General features: G+C 36.5%; 2 protein-coding genes across 3 annotated transcripts in view; both read left to right on the top strand.

Annotated features, from left to right (window-relative positions):
* Positions 1–1,747: 1,747 nt before the first annotated feature.
* Positions 1,748–14,010, top strand: grk1b (G protein-coupled receptor kinase 1 b). Of its 2 annotated transcripts, XM_026254508.1 has the most exons (8): positions 1,748–1,935; positions 3,719–4,429; positions 5,486–5,613; positions 7,568–7,725; positions 7,827–7,910; positions 12,232–12,356; positions 12,524–12,725; positions 13,191–13,474. In XM_026254508.1, exons 2-8 carry the CDS (start codon positions 3,731–3,733, stop codon positions 13,472–13,474), a joined length of 1,680 nt encoding a protein of 559 aa, XP_026110293.1. In that variant the 5' UTR covers positions 1,748–1,935; positions 3,719–3,730. The 2 variants fall into 2 exon arrangements, with proteins under 2 accessions (XP_026110293.1, XP_026110294.1); XM_026254509.1 differs by lacking the exon at positions 1,748–1,935 and having other exon boundaries at positions 3,731–4,429; positions 13,191–14,010.
* A 440-nt stretch (positions 14,011–14,450) lies between these two features.
* arhgef15a (Rho guanine nucleotide exchange factor (GEF) 15) overlaps positions 14,451–20,732 on the top strand; it is a 13,355-nt gene continuing 7,073 nt past the window's right edge. Inside the window, exons 1-9 of the mRNA XM_026254496.1 lie at positions 14,451–15,190; positions 15,850–16,581; positions 17,997–18,051; positions 18,803–18,867; positions 19,076–19,323; positions 19,424–19,584; positions 19,697–19,849; positions 19,997–20,126; positions 20,237–20,311. Of these exons, the coding sequence (XP_026110281.1) occupies positions 14,797–15,190; positions 15,850–16,581; positions 17,997–18,051; positions 18,803–18,867; positions 19,076–19,323; positions 19,424–19,584; positions 19,697–19,849; positions 19,997–20,126; positions 20,237–20,311 (2,013 nt within the window). The 5' untranslated portion in view covers positions 14,451–14,796. The remainder of the gene's footprint in view (positions 15,191–15,849; positions 16,582–17,996; positions 18,052–18,802; positions 18,868–19,075; positions 19,324–19,423; positions 19,585–19,696; positions 19,850–19,996; positions 20,127–20,236; positions 20,312–20,732) is intronic.

Genomic DNA, 20,732 nt, shown 5'->3' with positions numbered 1-20,732 from the left:
ATGAAACATCCAGGGGCACTACAAAGACATGAAGTCTTTATTTTATTTTTTCATAAGAGATAACAATTCCTTACCAAACTCTTTTTTAAAACCATGCCACAGGTCAAACCTCAATTAGCCTAATTATCCCACTTTATCTTCCCCCTTCTCTCTCCACACAGTTCTTGTTTAGCACCTTGCTCTCAATCTCCACAATAAGATAGTTCCCACCTCTGAACCGCTTAAAGAACATGTGCTAAATCCGGTCTTACCTGCTAGTACTTCTACAGGTATTCACTGGGTTAACCTGATAACTTGAAAATTGGCTTGACCTGAATAATTCTTGTTTAGAAATAAAGAAGAGCATGACAAAATTAGGGAAAATTTATGTTTAATGTGGCTAGTTAGACTGTGTTACACCATATGGCCAACAGTATCCTGAGCACATCACATATATGTGATTGCAAAAGATTTAATTTCAAAGCTCCCAGCATTAATTCTTCCCATTGTTGGTGTTTTCCAGCTTCCACTCTCATGTGTAAGTCTTCCACCAGATGTTGGGACATGGCTGTAAGGATTCACTCCCATTCAGACACAAGCATCAGCTAAGTCAGAAACTGATGCAATGCATGTATTCTATATTCCAAATGTGTTCAGGGTTGAGGTCTGCATGGGCTCTTGTGCAGATAAATGAAGTTCTCCTGCTCCAACAGGCTGACTACAATTTAATTCTAGATAATTAATTAACTCAGAACTGCCTTTTCTGTCAAAAATACTAGAAAATGTGATGTCTTTAAAATTATGTTCCTTGATGGAGAGAAATGGTATCTGCAAGGAATTCCAGTCAAGTGATCATTTAATAGTAATGAAACTGCATTCAGAATTACAAATTACTTGCTCTCATCATCCATCTTGGTTGCATCTCTCTATTAGTGTTATTGGACCTTAGTGCTGGCTTGCATAGCATCAACCACAATATTATTTAGGACAGGCTTTAAAATAATGTTGCAATGGCATGGTTCAAATTGTTTCTGACCATTATCACTTTGTACGAGTACATTTTGATCTTATAATTAAGAAACACTTTTTAGTGTTTTGCTGATGATACTGATGATACTCAGCTGTATTTTCCTTTGAGGACTGACAAAACATACACCTACAATTAAGTTAAATAGGATAGGATAACCTATTAACCTCAGGTTACTCCAGTGGAACTGTCACTGTAATAAGTTGACTGTAAATCACCATGGAGAAAGTGTTAATAACTTACTTTCTCACAAAATATTATGTGACCACGATAACATGATATTTAACATTACCATATGCAATTACATGTATGGAACATGTCAAATGGAAATGAGCTTCCTTCACTTCACATCTGCTCCATCTCATCCATAAAATAGTGAATAAAAATGTTACATTTATCACTACTAATATGATAAACGAATAATAAATCATACCTTGGGCCAAGTTTGTATTTGTTAAAAAAGTTAGAAACATATAAATTAAGAACAACAGATAGCATGAAACAGTTTTATTTCTGAAGGGCTGATTTCTGACAGAGAGCAAGTGGTAATGTATCCTTAGCAGGATCTTGTTGCTTGTGCAGTGCCCTTTTGATAACTGATCTGACCCACAGCAGACTTACACTAATAGACTGTGACAGTAATCCACATAGGCTAATGAACTATCAGTTTGGATTTCAGATGGACTACAAACTCCTCCTAATCCTCCTCACTTATTTTCAGAGTGAGAGTGAATCTTGGGAGGGAGAGGAAGGATGAGGCAAACCACTGAATGACGTTACTTGGAAGCACGTGTCTGAGTTTTACAATGCTTGCTGAAGGAGATAGGGTTTTACCTGGTCTGTGGAGTTTTGAGCCCGTCCTTTGGAGCTTTTAATCCACAATTCTTTGTCACAGGGATTTTGCAAAAGGAAGAGTTACAGAAATAAAGGTAAGGACATTAAAGACTAATTATTTACATTAGTATGATGAAAATATTTAATGTTTATGTGTGTAAATTGTGCAGGCGCGGCTGCAAGACTTGGTCTTAAAATTGGTAGAGATATATCACAAACTTTGCAGATTCATGGTGTTTTTTTGCATGTACAGTAAAATTGCAGGGTTTTGTTTTGTTTTGATTTTACACCGTGTAAGCATTTGTTCTCTTTTGTCTTTTGTACAATTGCAAAATTCTCTCATTACCAAATGTGTAAATTATGGTCTTTAACTATAAATAGTATTTTTTTTATGTATTTTGTAAATGTAATATTTTGTAATTAAGTACATTTAATCTAAGTATTTTTGTAGTTTCAAAATACATAAAATACTTGTTTGACAATCAAAATCTTTATTAGACTGTTGATTGCTTGTATCAACAAGAATACAACACTTCTAACAGCAAACAATTACAAAGAATAAATGTATTTAAATACAAAATACATTTGACTTTTTCCAAAGGTATTTAAAATACAAAATAGTATATTTGAAATACTCCCCATCCCTGAAGGAAATCAGCAGTCTAATAAGGAGGCTAATACCTAATACAAAAATACTCATATTAAATGTTTTAATGCAAAATACATTCGATTTTGTTTCCCAAAGATATTTAAATACAAAATAATATTTTGTATTTAAAATACGTGTATTTGAAATACTGTCCACCCCTGACTTTAAAAATAAGTCTTTGCAAAATGGTACACATCCCATCGTGAATTTTTAAAACATAATTTATTATATATTTTTTTAAATGTTAAGCATTTATAAACATTATAAGCAAAAGGTCAGGCTGTCAGGTCATACACAATCAACTAAACCATATCATATCATGCAGGGGAGAGTCAATTAAATTACTTTTATACGACAGTATTTTAGCAAATAAGATGTAGACTAAGGCTAAGCTGAAGACCTAATTCATGCTGGTTAGACTTGCTCTACTGTACATTCACAGCTTTAAAGTTTGGCAACAACACTAAAGGTGAGTCTTAATTCAATGAGAAAGTATCAAGGTCTTTGAGACTCAGCCAATCCGAGCAACAGGCCTTATATTTAGCACTTTTGCCTGTGAGAATGAATACAGCCATACATGGTATCAGTGAAGTATAAATTATGAATCTTAAATGAATTTTCTGGGCTAAATACTGCAGCTCTATGCGCAGCATGATGTGGATTACCATTGTAATAATGAGTAGAAGACAGCAACGAAACGGGTCACATTACAAGAAGAACAACCATAGAAATGTATTTTCCACCTCTAAAAACCAATTCAGACAGCTTTAGAAACATTTTTTATTGGATTATTCAAGTTTTTTTAAGCAAACATATTTCTTCATTCACAACTTCCAATGTAAATGCAAATGATTTTCTGTGGTAAATGGCTGCATGCCACAGAGGTTATTGTTGCATTTAACCTAGCACAGTACTTTAAGGGTAGCTTCTTTACGGAATTCTGAGTAGATAAAAGGGAGATTATTAATTCTCGTTTAGCAGATAAGCTTTTGTGAAGACAAGCCTTGCTCTTAGCCCCATGAACAGGTCAATAGACAGTTGTTGGATGTCAGTAACTCTTAAGTTTGTGGTTGATCACTACTGACATAAAGCCTAAGGCTACCTTGAAAGTAGGCAGGATCTCAAAAACGTTAATGCTAAAGCTAATTAAAAGACAATTAAAAGATATCACTAATAAGCAATTGATTTTCACTCAATAAAAAGAAAAATAACCCCTTTCTTTATCTTAGAATTTCTCAAACATGGATATTGGAGGTTTGGAGACTGTGGTGGCAAACTCAGCCTATGTGTCAGCACGCGGGAGTATAGACAGCGCTGCTGCAGCAACTATGCGTGACAAGAAATACCGCACCAAGCTCAACCTGCCACACATCAGACAATGTGAACATATGAAGACTACGGTGGATTCTTCCTTCGAAAGTATGTGTGTACGGCAACCGATTGGTAAGCGCCTCTTTCAGCAATATCTTGAAAGCGAAACTGCTCACAAGAATTCTGTAGATTTGTGGAAAGATATTGAAGACTACAACGTTGCCCAGGAAAATGACAGAGCTAAGAAAGCACAGAAGATGGTCAACAAATACTATGAGTCTTCGTCCAAGAACTTCTGTGACTTCCTGGGAGACAAAGCTGTGAGCAGGGTGAAAGAGGACTACAGAAACATTCGAGGAGATCTGTTTAAAGAGAGTGAAAAGCAGCTTCTAGTCCAACTGGAAGCTAAAGCACTCAATGGCTTCAAGGACAGCATGTACTTTCTGCGTTACATACAGTTTAAATGGTTGGAGGGCCAGCCTGTTACTGAAGATTGGTTCATGGATTTCAGAGTGCTTGGGAAAGGTGGATTTGGTGAGGTCCATGCTTGCCAAATGAAGGCGACAGGGAAGATGTACGCCAACAAGAAACTGAACAAGAAGAGGTTGAAGAAACGTAAAGGTTATGATGTAAGGGAGAGGGATAGTTTATCAGTAGATAAACTTATGCTTAATGCAAACCTTATTTGGCTTGATCCAGTGTCCAAACTTAGCTTTGGTACAGGCTGCCTAACTGCAGAACTTAAATCCTAATTAATATGGATATCCCAAAACTGTACAAGTGGAACAATCTCTTTTTTTTTTGTGAATTTGGTGACACTCCTTTACCGTATAGTAGTTAAAAGAGCAGTTTGGGAAAAGGTGAAGAGACACATTGAGACATGAGATTAGATTAACCTTAGAGCATGGTATTAAGCAGCTCTAATCATAGTGTATTGGCTCAGTGCAAAGAGGCTTGCAGGCTCTGCTTGATACTCCACAAAGCAGCTCAGCTGCAACTGAGAAACAGAAAGGGAGATAAGGAAAAAGAAGAGGAATCCTTACTAGTTAAAAGAAGAGAAAATGATAGATTTCATTTGTAATGTCCACCTCAAAAAAGAAAGGAGAAATCAATGAAAACTATACAAATATGAGGAGCTAACCTACATGCCTAGAAAGGTATTAGCAGGGTAAATGGAATTAACCTTTTGCTAACGTTTATAGTCTAATCCAAGAACTGCTTATACTTTATTGCTCAGAATTTTATCCCATTCACGTCACCAGTTTTCTCGATTATGATTGGCCGATTTCAGACCTGTTCTGAGACAACAACAAAAAATGTTTGATTGTATTTAAGCTCCCTAGTTGCATGTACTAAGGCTTTAGGATGGATAAAAAATACAGTAATCCTAGAAAAGCAAGGTATGTGGTTAACAAATACTTCTCAAAGAAATTACTTTAGGAAGAGTCAGTTTTTACTGATGATGTAAGATTTTGTAATTGTTCTTTGCCTTAAGGAGCCATAGCAACCGTTTTAGTCCTTATGGTAAATCTCCTGAAAACAACCCTCTAGAACCAATCCATTTTCAAGAACTTTTTACCTTCATGCAAATGTGGCCACCATTTTTCCAAATGTTTTTCTTTTACCTCATTTTCCTTTGTCTGCTTTAATTTTTGTATTTATTTTTTTTACTTGATTTCTCATAGGGTGCTATCATTGAGAAGCGCATCCTGGCTAAAGTGCACAGTCGTTTCATTGTGACCCTGGCCTATGCTTTCCAGACCAAAACTGACCTCTGCCTGGTCATGACCATCATGAATGGTGGAGACCTCAGGTGTCACTTATATCTCTTTGTTTGAATAATGTATATGTTTATGTGTGTGAGTGTTTGTGTGTATATGTCTGTACTTGGAGAACTATCTTTCTGAGAGCCAGTTTGTGTTTTAGACCATAGCAGTGAGGACCAAGAGAGTAAAGTAAGAACATTTTGGGTGGTTTTCAAGCCCTGCTTTAAATGGATGTTTAGTGGTAAAGACATGGCTTTAGGGTCAAGGTTATAATTAGATTAAGGTTTGGGTTAGGGTAAGGGTTAGGCATTTAGTTGTAATGGTTAGAGTAAGGGTATATTGCATCGTGTATATGGATGTCCTTAGAAAAAAAACGGTACAAATTTGTATGTATGTGTACCTGATATTTACTACATTATGGCGACCAAAAGTCAGCCATACCAGCAAATTTTGACCTTGTGGGAATTATTTTTTTTGTTTGTTTTTGGTCCCCATGAGGAAACAAGCTTATAAATCCTGCAGAATTAAATGTTTTGAAAATCAAAAATAGCAGAAAGTTTTCTGTGAGAAAAATTGCAATTTGTAAATTATGCCTGAATGTCCCCCCAAAATTGGAAACCAGTAGTATGTGTAGAATTAAGAATTTACATTCATTTTTTATTTTTTTTTATTGTAGAATCTCACCAAATTTTTGTACAACTGAACTTACAAAATACGTTGAAATTGTACTTTGATATATACCATTGTAAAAACGTTTGTGTACTATGGTTAGGTCTACACAGCGAGAATTATACAGCATAGCTTTATTTTACACCAAGCAGAAAACTATCGTCTACTTTCCAAATTCATATGGGCATATCCAGTTTAATATCAATTGGGTAGAGAAAAAGAAAAAGGGAAAAAGAACAATACATTAAAATAAATTGAACAAACAAAGTTTGGTAGCTTGACCTAAGCTTAACCTTTTTTCACAGTAAGTCATGAACCAAAATATCTATTAATTTCCTTTTATTTCTGTCATTAAAAAAATGGGGGGGGGGGGGGGGTTGTTTGTGAATGGGGGTTAAGTTTATATTCTAGATAAACTGAGGAGATTGTTAACTGGAATGCAAACTATATACCTTTTGCAGAAAATATGTTTCGAATTAAAAATATGTTATTTTTGTGTGAGTCGTGTAGACCCCGATAAGTTGCAAAATAATACATATGTACAAAAAAAGTGCAGACATTTTTTTTATGTTTTTAGTTGTTTTTACATGTTATAATCATGATTTTAAAACATGTGAAAAGGACTATAGGCATATAGGCCACTTCAAGTCCTTCTAGTCCACTTCCAGGTACATTTCCATGAATTTTTTCCATGAATATAATGTTCTAATTTTATATAAAATATAGAAACAAATATTTTTTATATAATATATACGTATTTCCAAAAAATATAAACAAAATCCAAAATATATTTTTAAATCCTTAATTAATTAAGAATGCTTGCTGTGCATTTGTAAGAATTGTAGCAGCTTTCCTCCTAATCCAGCGTAATTTGTGGAGATAATCAGAGAGGCAGCAATGATATTCTGGAGTTGTAGTGTTTGTTTGCGTCACAACCCATTAATTATCTCACAAGGCTGGAAGGGTACAGTATGTGTGTTTATTTCTGTTTGATATTCTTGGATAACATCTAAATGTTAGATGTGCTCCAATGTCCACGCATTACTATTTCTCAGACTGAACACTGTAAGACGATTTGATCAAGATGCAAGACCCCCAAAATAGCTTTAATTATCTTATGGCTAGTTTAGACATATATGTATCTTGGGACCTCAATGTCATAGAGACTTGAGGGTGAGCTCTATTGACCATTGTGTCAGTATGTGTTGCATGGAAAAAGCTATTTACTATTTCATCCTCTGAAAATGTCAAAGTCTATTCAGCAAATATAACATTCTTCTTTTACCCACAATTTGTCCAAACTCTTAAACTCCATTTGCTCTGAATTTATAGATACCATATGTATAATGTGGATGAAAAGAATCCAGGCTTTAATGAAAATAGAGCATGTTATTACACAGCTCAGATCATCTGTGGGCTTGAGCATTTGCACCAGCACAGGATTGTGTACAGAGACCTCAAGCCAGAGAATGTCCTCTTAGATGATGTAGGTAAGTAACGCTGAAACACACCTAAATGCTTAACTGCTTGCCTCCCCACTTAAAACTCCACTGTTTCTGAATGTTTTTGTTGTTGTTTTTTGTTATTTTAGGACATGTGCGTCTCTCTGATCTGGGGTTGGCTGTTGAATTACCTCCAGGGAAAGATAAAACACAGGGATATGCTGGTACCCCAGGTCAGAGCCTTTTCATGCCATTTACTCTAAAATAAATTCTTTGTTTGCATGAATGAAGAATTTATATAGTGCTTTATTGTGTATTGCTGTACACTTTATTGTGTATTGCTGCACACCATGAACACACACCCGTGGGCAGCTATATATCCAGTGCCCAGGGAGCAACTGGGGGTTCAGTGCCTTGATCAAAGGGTACTTCAGCCATGTGTATTGAGGGTGGAAGAGAGTGCTGTTCTTTCACTCCCTCCCACCTACAACTCCTGCCAGCACCTAGACTCTAACCGGCATCCTTCTGGTAGCAAGTCTGGCTCTCTAACCATTAGGCCACAGCTGCCCCTGCAGGTTGATAATGGCTGTGCATGGAGAGTTCAAATTGAGGGAAAAAAATGAAGGGCCCCCTCATAATATAAAAATAATTAAACATTTGAAGTCCCATTCTAAGTAAAAAAAATGCTCATTTAAATTTTGATTGTCCATACATATCTATGTTTACCTTTGTGCTGATCCACTGTTTTTACATTACTTGTCAAAAATCTTAAAATATTAAAGTCTCTTATGCTCACCAAGGCTGCATTTATGTGATAAAATGTATACAATAAAACAGGAATATTGTGAAATATTATTATAATTTTAAATTACTATTTTCTAATTTAATATATTTAAAATTAAATGTATTCCTCAATGTAAAATTTTCAGCATCATTACTCCAGTCTTCATTGTTACTTGATCTTTTAGAAATCATTGTTATATGCTAATTTGATGCTAATTTATTATTGGTGCTTAGTTATTGATAATTGTTCTTACTATTATCTTTAGTCTTTAGTCATGACATTTGTGAAGTATGATAACCCATACTCGGAATTGGTGCTCTGCATTTAACCCATCCAAGTGCCCACACACTGCAGTGAGTAGGGAACACACACACGGAACACTCACCCGGAGCAGTTGGCAGCAGCTATTTGCTCCAGTGCCCGGGGAGTAATTGATGGTTCAGTGCCTTGCTCAATGGCACTTCAGCCATGGGTATTGAGTGTGGAAACCAATTTTTTCCAGGATTCTTTGATAAATAGATATTTCAAAATAACTTTTATTTGAGCATTCATTTGAAATAGAATACAGGTGCATCTCCACACCATTCTAATTTATTGAGATGCACCTGTATTATACTGTAAATGTTTTTACTGTAACCTTTTTTTTTTTTTCTAAATTTAATGCATATTTGTTAAATTAAAAAATAAATTTCAATTGAAAATACCCACACACATAGCCCCTAATATATGAATGGTAGTATATCAGGGTTTCTGCATAAATATTAAGTAGCACAACTGTTTTCAACACTGAAAACACTGTTCTTGCATCACATCCTCTTTGGCCTTGACATGACATGGCAAATAGCAAAACTCACAGGCTGGCGCCAACAAGGAACTGGGCCTTGAGTGATCTCTGGAGTGGATTCATGGAATGGAGAGTGCTCTAAAGTGGACTCATAGACTGAGGCAGGTGCTGGAGTGGACTTATGAACCGGAACAGGCTCTGGAATGGACTCATGGACTGGAACAGGCTCTGGAGGGGACTCATGAACTAGAGAATGCTCTGGAGCAGACTCATGGACCTGAGAAGGCTCTGGAGCAGACTCATGGAGTAGAAAAGGCTCTGGAGTGGACTCAAGGAGAGGGCTCTGGAGTAAACTTGTGGACTGGAACAGGCTCTGGAGCAGACTCATGGACCTGAGAAGGCTCTGGAGCAGACTCATGGAGTAGAGAAGGCTCTGGAGTGGACTCATGGAGAGGGCTCTGGAGTAAACTTGTGGACTGGAACAGGCTCTGGAGCAGACTCATGGACTGGAGTGCAGTGTGTATAACACATACACAAAATATGGCAAACTCTGGGTTGGAGAGCACTGAGGCCACAGGGTTTGAGAGCGTTGAGGCCACCGGGTGCCAGCTGATCAAACTGACACCATTGGTGGATCCATTACACCGGCCATTAGTTTTATCTGTCTTGGCCCAAGCACTGCTAATGCAGGAGTCTGTGTTCTATAGTCCCACCCAAAAAAATCCATAGGGGTACCTTGCATGGCGGGGCTCTAGCACAGTGACTATGGCTTAATGAGGCTCTGGTGGGGTGTCCATGTTGTGATAAAGCTCTTATGTGGTGGCTCTTGGCTGATGATTCAGGTGTGGTGTGAGCAGGCTCTGGCTTGGCAAGCATGACGTGAATCCTGTCATGACAATCTGGGAATGGAAGCACTCTGGTGTGGTGGGAACTGTATGATTGCAGGGTTCTTAATATGCAATTACTACAGGAAATGAGGAACCACTCAAATGAAATGCTAAATCAATATATTGATCCAAGGTCCAGTGAGGGTTATGGCAAGGCATGAGGTAATTAATAAACATAAACTTTGATAAACATGGCTTGAAAAACCTGGCAAACTCACCAACAGTGGTACAAAGCTAGATAATGGACAATGTAACATGAGGTCTATATGTCAAACAACTAGGAAAACATGACCCAATTTAAAGTTTTATTTTACAAAGTTTGGGAGGAGCACATTCAGGTAATCATCCAATCAGTGCATGAGAAAGCCAAGTCCATGCTTAAAGACCACATGACAAAAAAAAATAAAATGAAAGCTTGACACATTAAAGGGTTAGTTCACCCAAATAGCAAAATTATGTCATTAATAATTTATCCTCATGTTGTTCCAAACCCGTAAGACCTCTGCTTATCTTTGGAACACAGTTTAAGATATTTTAGATTTAGTCTGAGATCTCTCAGTCCCTCCATTGAAACTGTGTGTAAGGTATACTGTCCATGTCCAGAAAGGTAAGAAAAACATCATCAAAGTAGTCCATGTGAAATCAGAGGGTCAGTTAGAATTTTTTGAAGCATCGAAAACACATTTTGGTCCAAAAATAGCAAAAACTACGACTTTATTCAGAATTGTCTTCTCTTACATATCTGTTGTGAGAGAGAGTTCAAAACAAAGCAGTTTGTGATATCCGGTTCGCGAACGAATCATTCGATGTAACCAGATCTTTTTGAACCAGTTCACCAAATTGAACTGAATCGTTTTAAAGGGTTTGCGTGTCCAATACGCATTAATCCACAAATGACTTAAGCTGTTAACTTTTTTAATCTGGCTGACACTCTCTCTGAGTTCAAACAAACCAATATCCCGGAGTAATTCATGTACTCAAAAAGTACACTGACTGAACTGCTGTGAAGAGAGAACTGAAGATGAACACCGACCGAGCCAGATAACATATAAAGCGGTAACATATAAAGCATGAAGAGTAGCGACCCTAGTACTGAGCCTTGAGTTACTCCATACTGCACTTGTTATCGATATGATACATCTCCATTCACTGCTACGAACTGATGGCGGTCATATAAGTACGATTTAAACCATGCTAATGCACTTCCATTAATGCCAACAGGGCAGAGGGCAGAAAGTGTCTCCGATCAGCAAACAACATCCAGAGGGCTAGACAGAGAGAGATAATCCAGGCACATGACAGTAGTCTTGGCAGGGTCAAACAGAGTCCAAACAGGCGACAGGGCAATCCAAAAACAAAGGTATAGAGAGCGATACACAAGAAAAACAGGAAAGCAAAGACTAGTCTAAACTAGGACAATAGACTGGCTCTGTATCACTGCTAACACTGGAATAGTGAAAAACGCAGAACAATACTCGGCAATGTAAGCAGGAACTGAACAAATGTTATATAGGGAGTCTGATTGATTGTAGTTGTGTGTCATTGGGCAATGGATCGTGGGATATGTAGTCCAGGGTATGGTGTGTAGTGTGAGTGTGTGTGTGGTGGAAAATGTCTTGTTCCGGTCTACGAAACAGAAGTACGTAGACCGGATTTAAGACAACTATAATGATGTAATAATATATGTGTACAGCATGTGTGTAGCTATAAAAGTTATTAAAAATTGTGTTCCAAAACTAATAAAAATATATAAGTATGCATGGAAAAAAGCAGCACACATACATTCTACAATTAATATAATTCAGTAGAATGATATAATATAAATTAATTAATATATGGATGTAACAATATATTCTAAAAATGGCTTTTAAAAAATTCTGGTGGACAGCATCAGAGGTTTAATTAGTGATATCAAATTTGCAAAATGAATCAAAAGTATAGAAAAGAAGACAAGGGCACATCTATTCTTTAAAATACTGTAAAAATGAACTATACATTATTCCTGTTCCTGGAAAATAAACAAGAGAAAAACATATTCTTAAGCCAGCATTGCAAAAGGCCCTGCTTAGATTTAAGTAATGGATATGTCTCCTCCACAGGTTTCATGGCTCCAGAACTGCTACAGAAGAAAGAGTATGACTACTCTGTAGACTACTTCACTCTTGGGGTCACTCTGTATGAGATGGTTGCAGCCAAGGGACCTTTCAGGTGTCGTGGAGAACAGGTAGACATACTCCTGCATACACTTTGTCTATCTGTTAAGGGGCTTTCACACTGACAGTGATTTGCAGTGACAAATCAGAGGTTATTGACCATCAGTGAGAGAAATCAGATGATAGAAATTTGAGGCATCCTCACTTATCATTGCTACCTACTTTTTCTGCATCACAGGTGGACAACAATGAAGTGACACGGCGCATCCTGAATGATCCAGTCTCATACCCCCCAACCTTCAGCCAAGAACTTAAAGAACTCTGTGACAGACTGATGGAGAAAGATCCAGAGAAGAGACTTGGCTTCAAGAACAATGAGTGTGCTGAACTGAAGAACCAGTCCTTCTTTAAAGAGCTCAATTGGGGGAGATTAGAGGCTGGTATGCATAGGATATGCATCATAAACTTTTTTAACTACTTTTAAAAAGTACTATGGTATTGCTTTTTTTTTTCTAATAGTTTTCTTTGAAGTGCCATATATATAAATATAATGGTATATGGATATGGGGAACACTTAGTTTGACAGTGTCCCTTTTACCTGTTACATGTACTTACTGGGGTAATAATAGTATCATTTGCATAATTACATGATACTAAACCTAAACTTAACCCTAAATCTAACCCTAAAACCTATAGCAAGTACATGTTGTCAATTAATATTACATAGCACCTAATTAAAAAATTACACTGTAATAAGGACATCTTCAAATAAAGTGTAACCTAATTTGGTACTCATGAAGCGCAAAGGTATGGTATACCACCATCAATGGTACTCTCCTTTTTTAGGTATTATAATTTAAACCTTTTTTTCTTACGTCTTTTATATATTTTCTTATTTTGCACAGGTATGCTTCCTCCTCCTTTTGTCCCAGATCCTAAGATGGTCTATGCCAAAGACATTGATGATGTGGGAGCATTCAGCACCATCAAAGGTGTTGTGATTGACAACAAAGACAGTGAATTCTACAATGATTTTGCAACTGGGAACGTACCAATTCCATGGCAGGAGGAGATGATTGAGACAGGCGTGTTTGGGGAGCTTAACGTCTGGGGACAAAATGGAAAACTGCCGAACGATCTGGATCCCAACTATGTGGAAGCAAAAGGAGGGGGATGTGTTCTACTGTGAACTACAAAAGAAAAAGAAAAAAGCGGTGGGAGCACAGGAAATGATTCATGGTGAACAGCAAAGGCATGAATTATGTGCTTAATGTGAAGAAAGAGTGTGTAACTCAGAAGGTCTCCATATGTATGTACTGGAATAAATGTTTTTCTTAAATCAGCTAAAATATAGTAAACAAATAACACCAAGTTCTGACATTCAGTAAAACCAGTGATTATCTTTTTATTTTTATTACTCATAATGTTGTCTGTGTTTGTCCTTTTACATTTTCATGAGGGAATTTTTGCTCATGGAGGATGTTAGCATAAAAAGAGGAATTAAATCTAGTAAATGGAAAATGAAGGAAGTGAAAAAAGTTACACATATCAGCATACATGTCATAGAGGAAGTGAGATACTTGTTTACTTTTATGGTTAAAATATATTTTTCTAGAAATCTCAAAAAGATATTCTGTTTACTGTTTGTCAACACATTGATTTTTTGGATTTATAATACGTTTGATTGTATTTGCAGTCACATTAAACTTGACTATTTCAATAAAATATTTTAATGTAGGAAAGTACAGTATAGTCTTGTGCTTTTATGGTCAGTCAGAATCAGCTGCCTTGCTAAAATGTTGAACTGGGATCTTTCAGTTGTTTAAAGCTAAAGCGAGACATGGAAGTTCATGATTTTTGTTTTGTTTTTGTGGTATTCAGTTCTCATAGCAATTTTTGTATAACTCAATACAATGAAATACAATATAATATACAAGTAACATCATCCAAAAACTCCTGCAGGTAACTTCATTATGTTGTACAATGCTTCTAGAAATTAGCTAAATTTATTTTGGATCAACAAGATAATCAAATAGTCAAAGTAATACTGCATTATCTTATGTCCAGCATCTACAGTATGTCACTGCATATTCAACGGTCCATTTGGTGTGACGACCTACTTCCCTCTTAAGACATGTGAAAGACCAGAGGACAAGATCCGAAAGGAGAAGTAACCATCATATAGCCATGACATTTATTAACAACACACATAACAAATTTGTTCACAAGAATAACACATCGGAGGAGGTAGAATATTCCTTCACATATGGTGTGTGGCTGCTCTGAATGCTTAGTGAAAGGTAAACTAACTTCTTTAATTTAAAAAAAAAAAAAATTTATATTGATATGACAACTGAACAGAGTGTGACAACACAGGCTTCACTGACCAAAAAGACACTAAACTGTCGCACAATCAGGGATTTTGTTGTATCAGTTGATGCATTTGGAACTTTAATATCAGTGCATCCATGTGTCTCTGGATTTTGATGTGTAAATCTTGCTCACTTGGACATGACAATTTTTCTGGAGCATCAAATGATGAATAAGTCAATCTACAACACATCCAGTGGCAAACCTACCATCCCACCAAAACCAAACCTTAAAGCTTCACGCCAGTCAAGCCACTTTGGATCCTCTAGCAGAGTGGCTCATGCTTTGCGTAACTTTGAACAAGGAATGGGCAAGCAAACGGCAGGAAACTACAACAGTAAAGAAAGAAGATATTTTGAAAATATAAGCCAAGATGGAAGTTCTGTGGTACCCGAAGCTAGATTGTCATGTCCACCCAGGACAAAAGACAGAGTAGAGGATATATCTTCATTTTCAAGACTTACGAGAGGTGGACAGATGATGGGGGAAAGAAATCTTCAACCGGCAGTAGATGATGTGGATGTGGGTCGATCAGGTAGTGAAATCTCTCTCTAACGTGTATGTTTTATACTGTATATGCCTGAATATAAAATATAAGATTGTTAGTGATCACTTGGTGTAGGTTTATGTGGTGTAGATATCACATGATGAAGTTTCGGAATCATTCAATTAAAACCATGTAAAACCAACATAAATACAAAGGGTACGAGTTGTTTGTAAAACATTTTAAGATTTTCTTAATTAAGAAAAAATTTTAATACTTTTTTCTTTTTCAGTGACCCAAATGTAAACCCTAACCCTAATCCTTGCAAACCAGATAAACATGTTCGGCTGCTGAGCCAGTGAAACCAATTCAAGAGACAGTTTTATTTTGCTTGCTCTTGTACAACTTGATGTCCAATGTTAAATGTGGGTCTTAAATTGAAATCAGTTAAGGGCAACTGGCTTTGTGCATTGTGAATGCAACTGATAACAAACCCCTGCCCATTTCCTTGGTCAGTTATTTTATATTTTGGATAATCTGATTATGCTCTCACCTACAAAAATGGATGTAGAATCTCACAGCCCTGTTTAAGGGGTTAATATATTATACCAGCACAAAAAAAATAAAATGTGTGTGTTTGTGGTGGTAGGGCTGATTCTGGGTCTGTTGATAAGCTTAATAAAGCCCCTGGCTATCCTTCTTTCCCTCAGCTCCTGATGGCAGTGAGGTGAATAATGTGAGTGGCACCATAGAGAATCATCAGGGATCAACTGCGCCACCTTCCCATTCAGCGGAGAAACACTGTCATTGCCTCTGCCATCTTCAAAGGCCTGGTATGAAACTAGTCTGGGTACCTCTACACGAGGAAAAAAATGACATGGATATTGTTATTGAAAAGAATCACATACATCAAAACAAAGGAAGTCACAGAAATAAGGATGTTTTACACCTAACCAGCAATGAAGTCAGTTGTCCACAGAACAGGCCATCACCCAGTTCAAAACCCCAAGTGTTGCCTCCATGCATAAATTGCCAAAGTTTTCTACTTCACCACAGCCCTTACAAATTAGCAGGAAATGGATTTGCACATGCTGATGAGTCAGTTCAAAACCACTCAAAACCCCCTTTACCACCAAGGACTTATCAGTCTTCGGAGTATAAAAATATTCAACAGTCTGCACAGCTGGACCCTACCGATGCTAATTTATATTTGGATGTTTTGCCATCAAATGACAATAAAGTTACCCCTCCAGCTGTACCTCCTCGACCTCTCCCACGACGTCCCCTACATCCTCCGTCCCAACGAAAAACAAAGAAATGGACTTCCCAGCCAGCACTGGCATGTGTAGTCTCTCTTCGAGGCGGCGGTCCACCAATCAGAAACACAAGCAGCAGTGTGAATGGAAGATTGCCACGCCGCATATCTATACCAACCCCATTAGGTGAGTGGAGAAGAATTTCCAAATATTGCATTTTACTAATGTACCGCACACAATGCAGTTTTATTAGAGGACGAAAAAATGTGGATCAGCGTTAAAGATTAGTGTTTTGTGTTGATCCTATAACAACATTCTTGTCAAATAAACAATCTCAAATATCAAATAAACATAGCCCTGAACCCAAACATTAAGTATAGTATGTGATAGCTGGGTCGAAAGTAAGGTGGGGCGAAAGTAACAAAGAGATTTTATCAGAGCCTCTTACTGCATTTGCATTCCAAACTATGACAGCATGTTCAACACGCAACCCTTGACAGAGCTGAGAAATATCACGTGATTTCATCATCGTTTCTTGTAGCAAGGTCCGTAAAACTGTTTTCAAATACAAAAAGTAAATTATTGATCCTAACACATCCTAAAGTTTGCATTTTCAGAGTTTTTCAGTCTAAAAGTAAATCAGATTTAAATGTCAGGAGTTTCTGTCGGGACGAAAGTAATGATTGTTACTTTAGTTCTGCTACAGTTACAAGAAGTATTTAATTTGTTCTGGTGCATGTTATACTGTGAATTTATGTGTCTTGCATCATTTATTAAAATGTTTATCTCACATTTTACCAAAAGAATATGTCAAGAGTGAGTGTCAGACAGACAGACAGACAGACAGACAGACAGAAAGAGGTCTGGTTTTATCCAGATGTTTATGAGATGGCTATTCTGGACATAGAGGAACATCACTCTCTGGGCAGCTGCTACATCATCATTAAACATTAAACATTACATTTTTATATTTTTCATTCTCTTGATTTTTTTTTTTTTTTATATAAAAATACACTGAAATAAAAAAATATATATAGAAAAACTCAAGTTTGTACATTCGGGTTTTGAGACATTTGATAAAACGTTAATTTAAATGGAAAATATGAAAATGAAATTGAATATTTTTTTTGCAAAGATAGAGGACAAAATATGTTTGCAGTTACATACTAACAAAGTCATAGTCTGGTATACTTAATAAAAATAAGAGCAACAGAAAACAAAAAGCTTATATTGTTGTGTTACTTTTGACCCACCTGTGTGTTACTTTCGTCCCAACCGGGGTCAAAAGTAACAATGTGCAACTTATGTTCAAAGTGAAATTACTGTATACTGAAGTCTTTCTACATTTCTACAAAATACCACCTGGTATTGATAGACCACCAGGTTACTGGCCACAGCAGAAATATATCTCTGTCTACAACATTATCTTTTAAAATTATGTTTTTTTATGTACTTTCGCCCCTGCTCTCCCCTAACATTGTCTAAGCTCCTAACCTAATCCTATTTTTTTTAATTTATCTGCTTTGAAATGCTTTATTTATAGCCTAAAATTAATCACACATATGTGTAGACTTCTGAAAAGCTTCATGTTTGTTTTGTAGGTGAGAGCTATGAAAATGGTGATTTTGAAGACTGGGAGTCTACTGACACGGAAGCGTAAGTTAACAGCATCAGTAAGTTGTTCTCAAAAAGTGTGCAAGTTATGCAGTGCTTTTTAGAGGGGTCAAATAATTTATATCAGTAATTTTAGGATGTAGGTTTTGTGTTGTTCCTGGTATCTTAAAGACATTGTAAGGAAAACACTAAAGTTTTTTTGGGTAACACTTTACAAAAAGGATACAATATTTATTCATTTTTGTTAATGAAAGTAAAGTTGTTGATAGTTAATATTAATTCACAATGCATTAAGTAATGTAAACAAGCACAATTTTTTATTTTATTAATGTATTGGTAAATGTTGAAATTAACAATAACTATGATTAATAAATGCTGTAGAAGTATTGTATTCTGTATTACACAAAAAATAATTCTGACTTCCTTTATACTGTATTACTTATAATCTTCAACATCTTACAAGCAGTAGGCTAAGAGTTAAATTTACACATCCTCTTACCCTGAAATAAAACCCTGACATACCAACATTTAGGGATTTGAAAAAGAAAGGTTCTATTTCTGACTCTTAGCTGGAGAGAGTGGTCAAAATGAAAATATGAAGTGGTGAGAACTGCCCCTTTTTGTCTCCGAGGTTTGTTAACACATCCAGAGTGTTTTTTTTTTTTTTAACCTTACCAATGGCATTTTTTTTTTTTTTAAAGCTGTCTTTTAATTAGATCTTTATTATTTGTGATAGATGCTCATTTGAGCCCACTAATTTTGGTGAGGTTAAACTGTTGTGGGTTTCTTACAGGCTGTGTGACAAAAGAGGAAGTCAACAGAAAACCTCCAGTGACTGGGAGCCAAACAGCAAATATGGTGAGATAATTTATACACACTCAGAGGAATCTGTTTCAGATGTCTAAAAACAATAGTTAATGATTATTTCTGGTTTTGATGAATTTCAAAGTAAATTTTGCAGCAGAATTAATATTTCACTGGTTATTAAATAAACATTAGGTGCAATAACATTTTTTTGGCGCTTTTGCTGTTCAACCACGCATTCTCAAAAAAATGTCATCCTCAGAACCTCTACATCAGATCCACCAAGCAAAGGTCTCTAAAGAAGCCAGTTATATCCGGTCTGATAGTCCTGATTGCAACAGGAGGAGTGTTAGTGAAACCCAACGCCTTGAGGGTCCCGGGGGGCTGGGGGTTGTTGGTATCCGATCCAAGAGAGGCCTTGAAGAGAATACACTCTGGCAGGATTTAACAGTGGTGAAGGAAAGTGGAGTGTTACATAAACTCAGTCGCACTGAAAAACAGAGACAAGAGGTGAGAATAATAGTTTACCACTGTTAGAAATAACTTGACATCTTTCTTTACCAAATTCAGCTATGTTTCATATTGTTAATTTAAATTTTATGTGTGTTAGAGCATGTTTGAAGTGCTCACCTCTGAGGCCTCCTACCTGCGCTCCCTGTGTGTTCTGAAGGATCATTTCCTGGGGTCACGGGAACTCAGTGAGACTCTGGTCGTTCATGATAGGAAAGCCCTCTTCTCCAACCTCTTGCAGGTCTATGAAGTCAGTGAGAGGTGAGAAAGAGAGCCAAGTTCAAGGATGACATATGAAAGAAATTCTGTCATCACTTATTCAGTCTCAGCTAAAAACTACCCCATAAGTATGAATGCACATCTCTGTTCTCAGGTTTATAGGGGATCTGCTGAAGCGAGTAGAAGAGAATGTGGTGATATCTGACGTGTGTGACATAATTTATGAGCACTCAGAGACCCATTTCTCAGTCTTAATTGATTATGTCCGAAATCAGCAGTATCAAGAAAAGACCTACAGCAGACTGATGTAAGTCTTTAACCCATACCTATAAAAATAAAGAAATAATAATAATTAAATAAATAATGTACATTATTTAGTTAAAGATAAGTTTTAGTGATCATTAAACATGGTGTTTTTGGGCATGTTGCTTATGTGTATGTGTGGTCCTGGCAGGGAGAGTAACAGAGACTTTTCTCTTGTGATGAGGCGGCTGGAGTCATCTCCACTCTGTAAACGTCTGCCCTTCACATCCTTTATGCTTTTGCCCTTCCAACGAATCACACGCATCAAAATCCTTATACAGGTGAGATATACACTGTTAATGTTCTCAAAAAATACTTATTACTAAAATGTTTCCAGTAAATGTGAAATTATTAGACAAGACTTAATTTCATTAGTTTCAAACTTTTGTAGACTATTCAAAAGTGGACTGCAAAGGGCACTAAAGAAGAGGAAACAGCTTCCAAAGGCCTGGCTTCAGTGTCTAAGGTAAAATTAACAAAATCAGCATTGAGCCTTGAATTTGATTGATTGATTGATTGATTGATTGATTGATTGAGTGCTGATGTTTAGTATAACAACAGTAAAACATTTTAGCGTTTACAACATAATATTTTAAATTCTTCTTTAGCTGCTTCTGAAATATTAGTATGAACTGTTTTAAAGGGGTCATATGATGTGATTTCAAGTTTTCCTTTCTCTTTGGAGTGTTACAAGCTCTTGGTGCATAAAGAAGAACTTGCAAAGACTATAGTATCAAATCCAAAGAGATATTCTTTATAAAAGTTACGATTCAACCACGGCAACCTAAAATGGCTCATTCTTACACACCCCCATGTCTATGTCACGATGTGGGAAGATTTGCATAATGCTGCCCAAATGTTCACACAAAGGAAGTAACTTTCATTCT

This window comes from Carassius auratus, chromosome 5, assembly GCF_003368295.1.
Source record: "Carassius auratus strain Wakin chromosome 5, ASM336829v1, whole genome shotgun sequence".
Lineage (NCBI taxonomy): Eukaryota > Metazoa > Chordata > Actinopteri > Cypriniformes > Cyprinidae > Carassius > Carassius auratus.
This window is presented reverse-complemented; position numbering and strand designations above follow the sequence as displayed.

What these genes read in the sequence shown, in the direction of transcription:
- grk1b (XM_026254509.1), top strand. Translation starts at nt 3,731, where the DNA reads ATGGATATTGGAGGTTTGGAGACTGTGGTGGCAAACTCAGCCTATGTG. An exon ending in AGAAACGTAAAGGTTATGAT is followed by an intron (nt 4,430 to 5,485) that starts GTAAGGGAGAGG and finishes GATTTCTCATAG; the next exon opens with GGTGCTATCATTGAGAAGCG. An exon ending in ATGAATGGTGGAGACCTCAG is followed by an intron (nt 5,614 to 7,567) that starts GTGTCACTTATA and finishes CTGAATTTATAG; the next exon opens with ATACCATATGTATAATGTGG.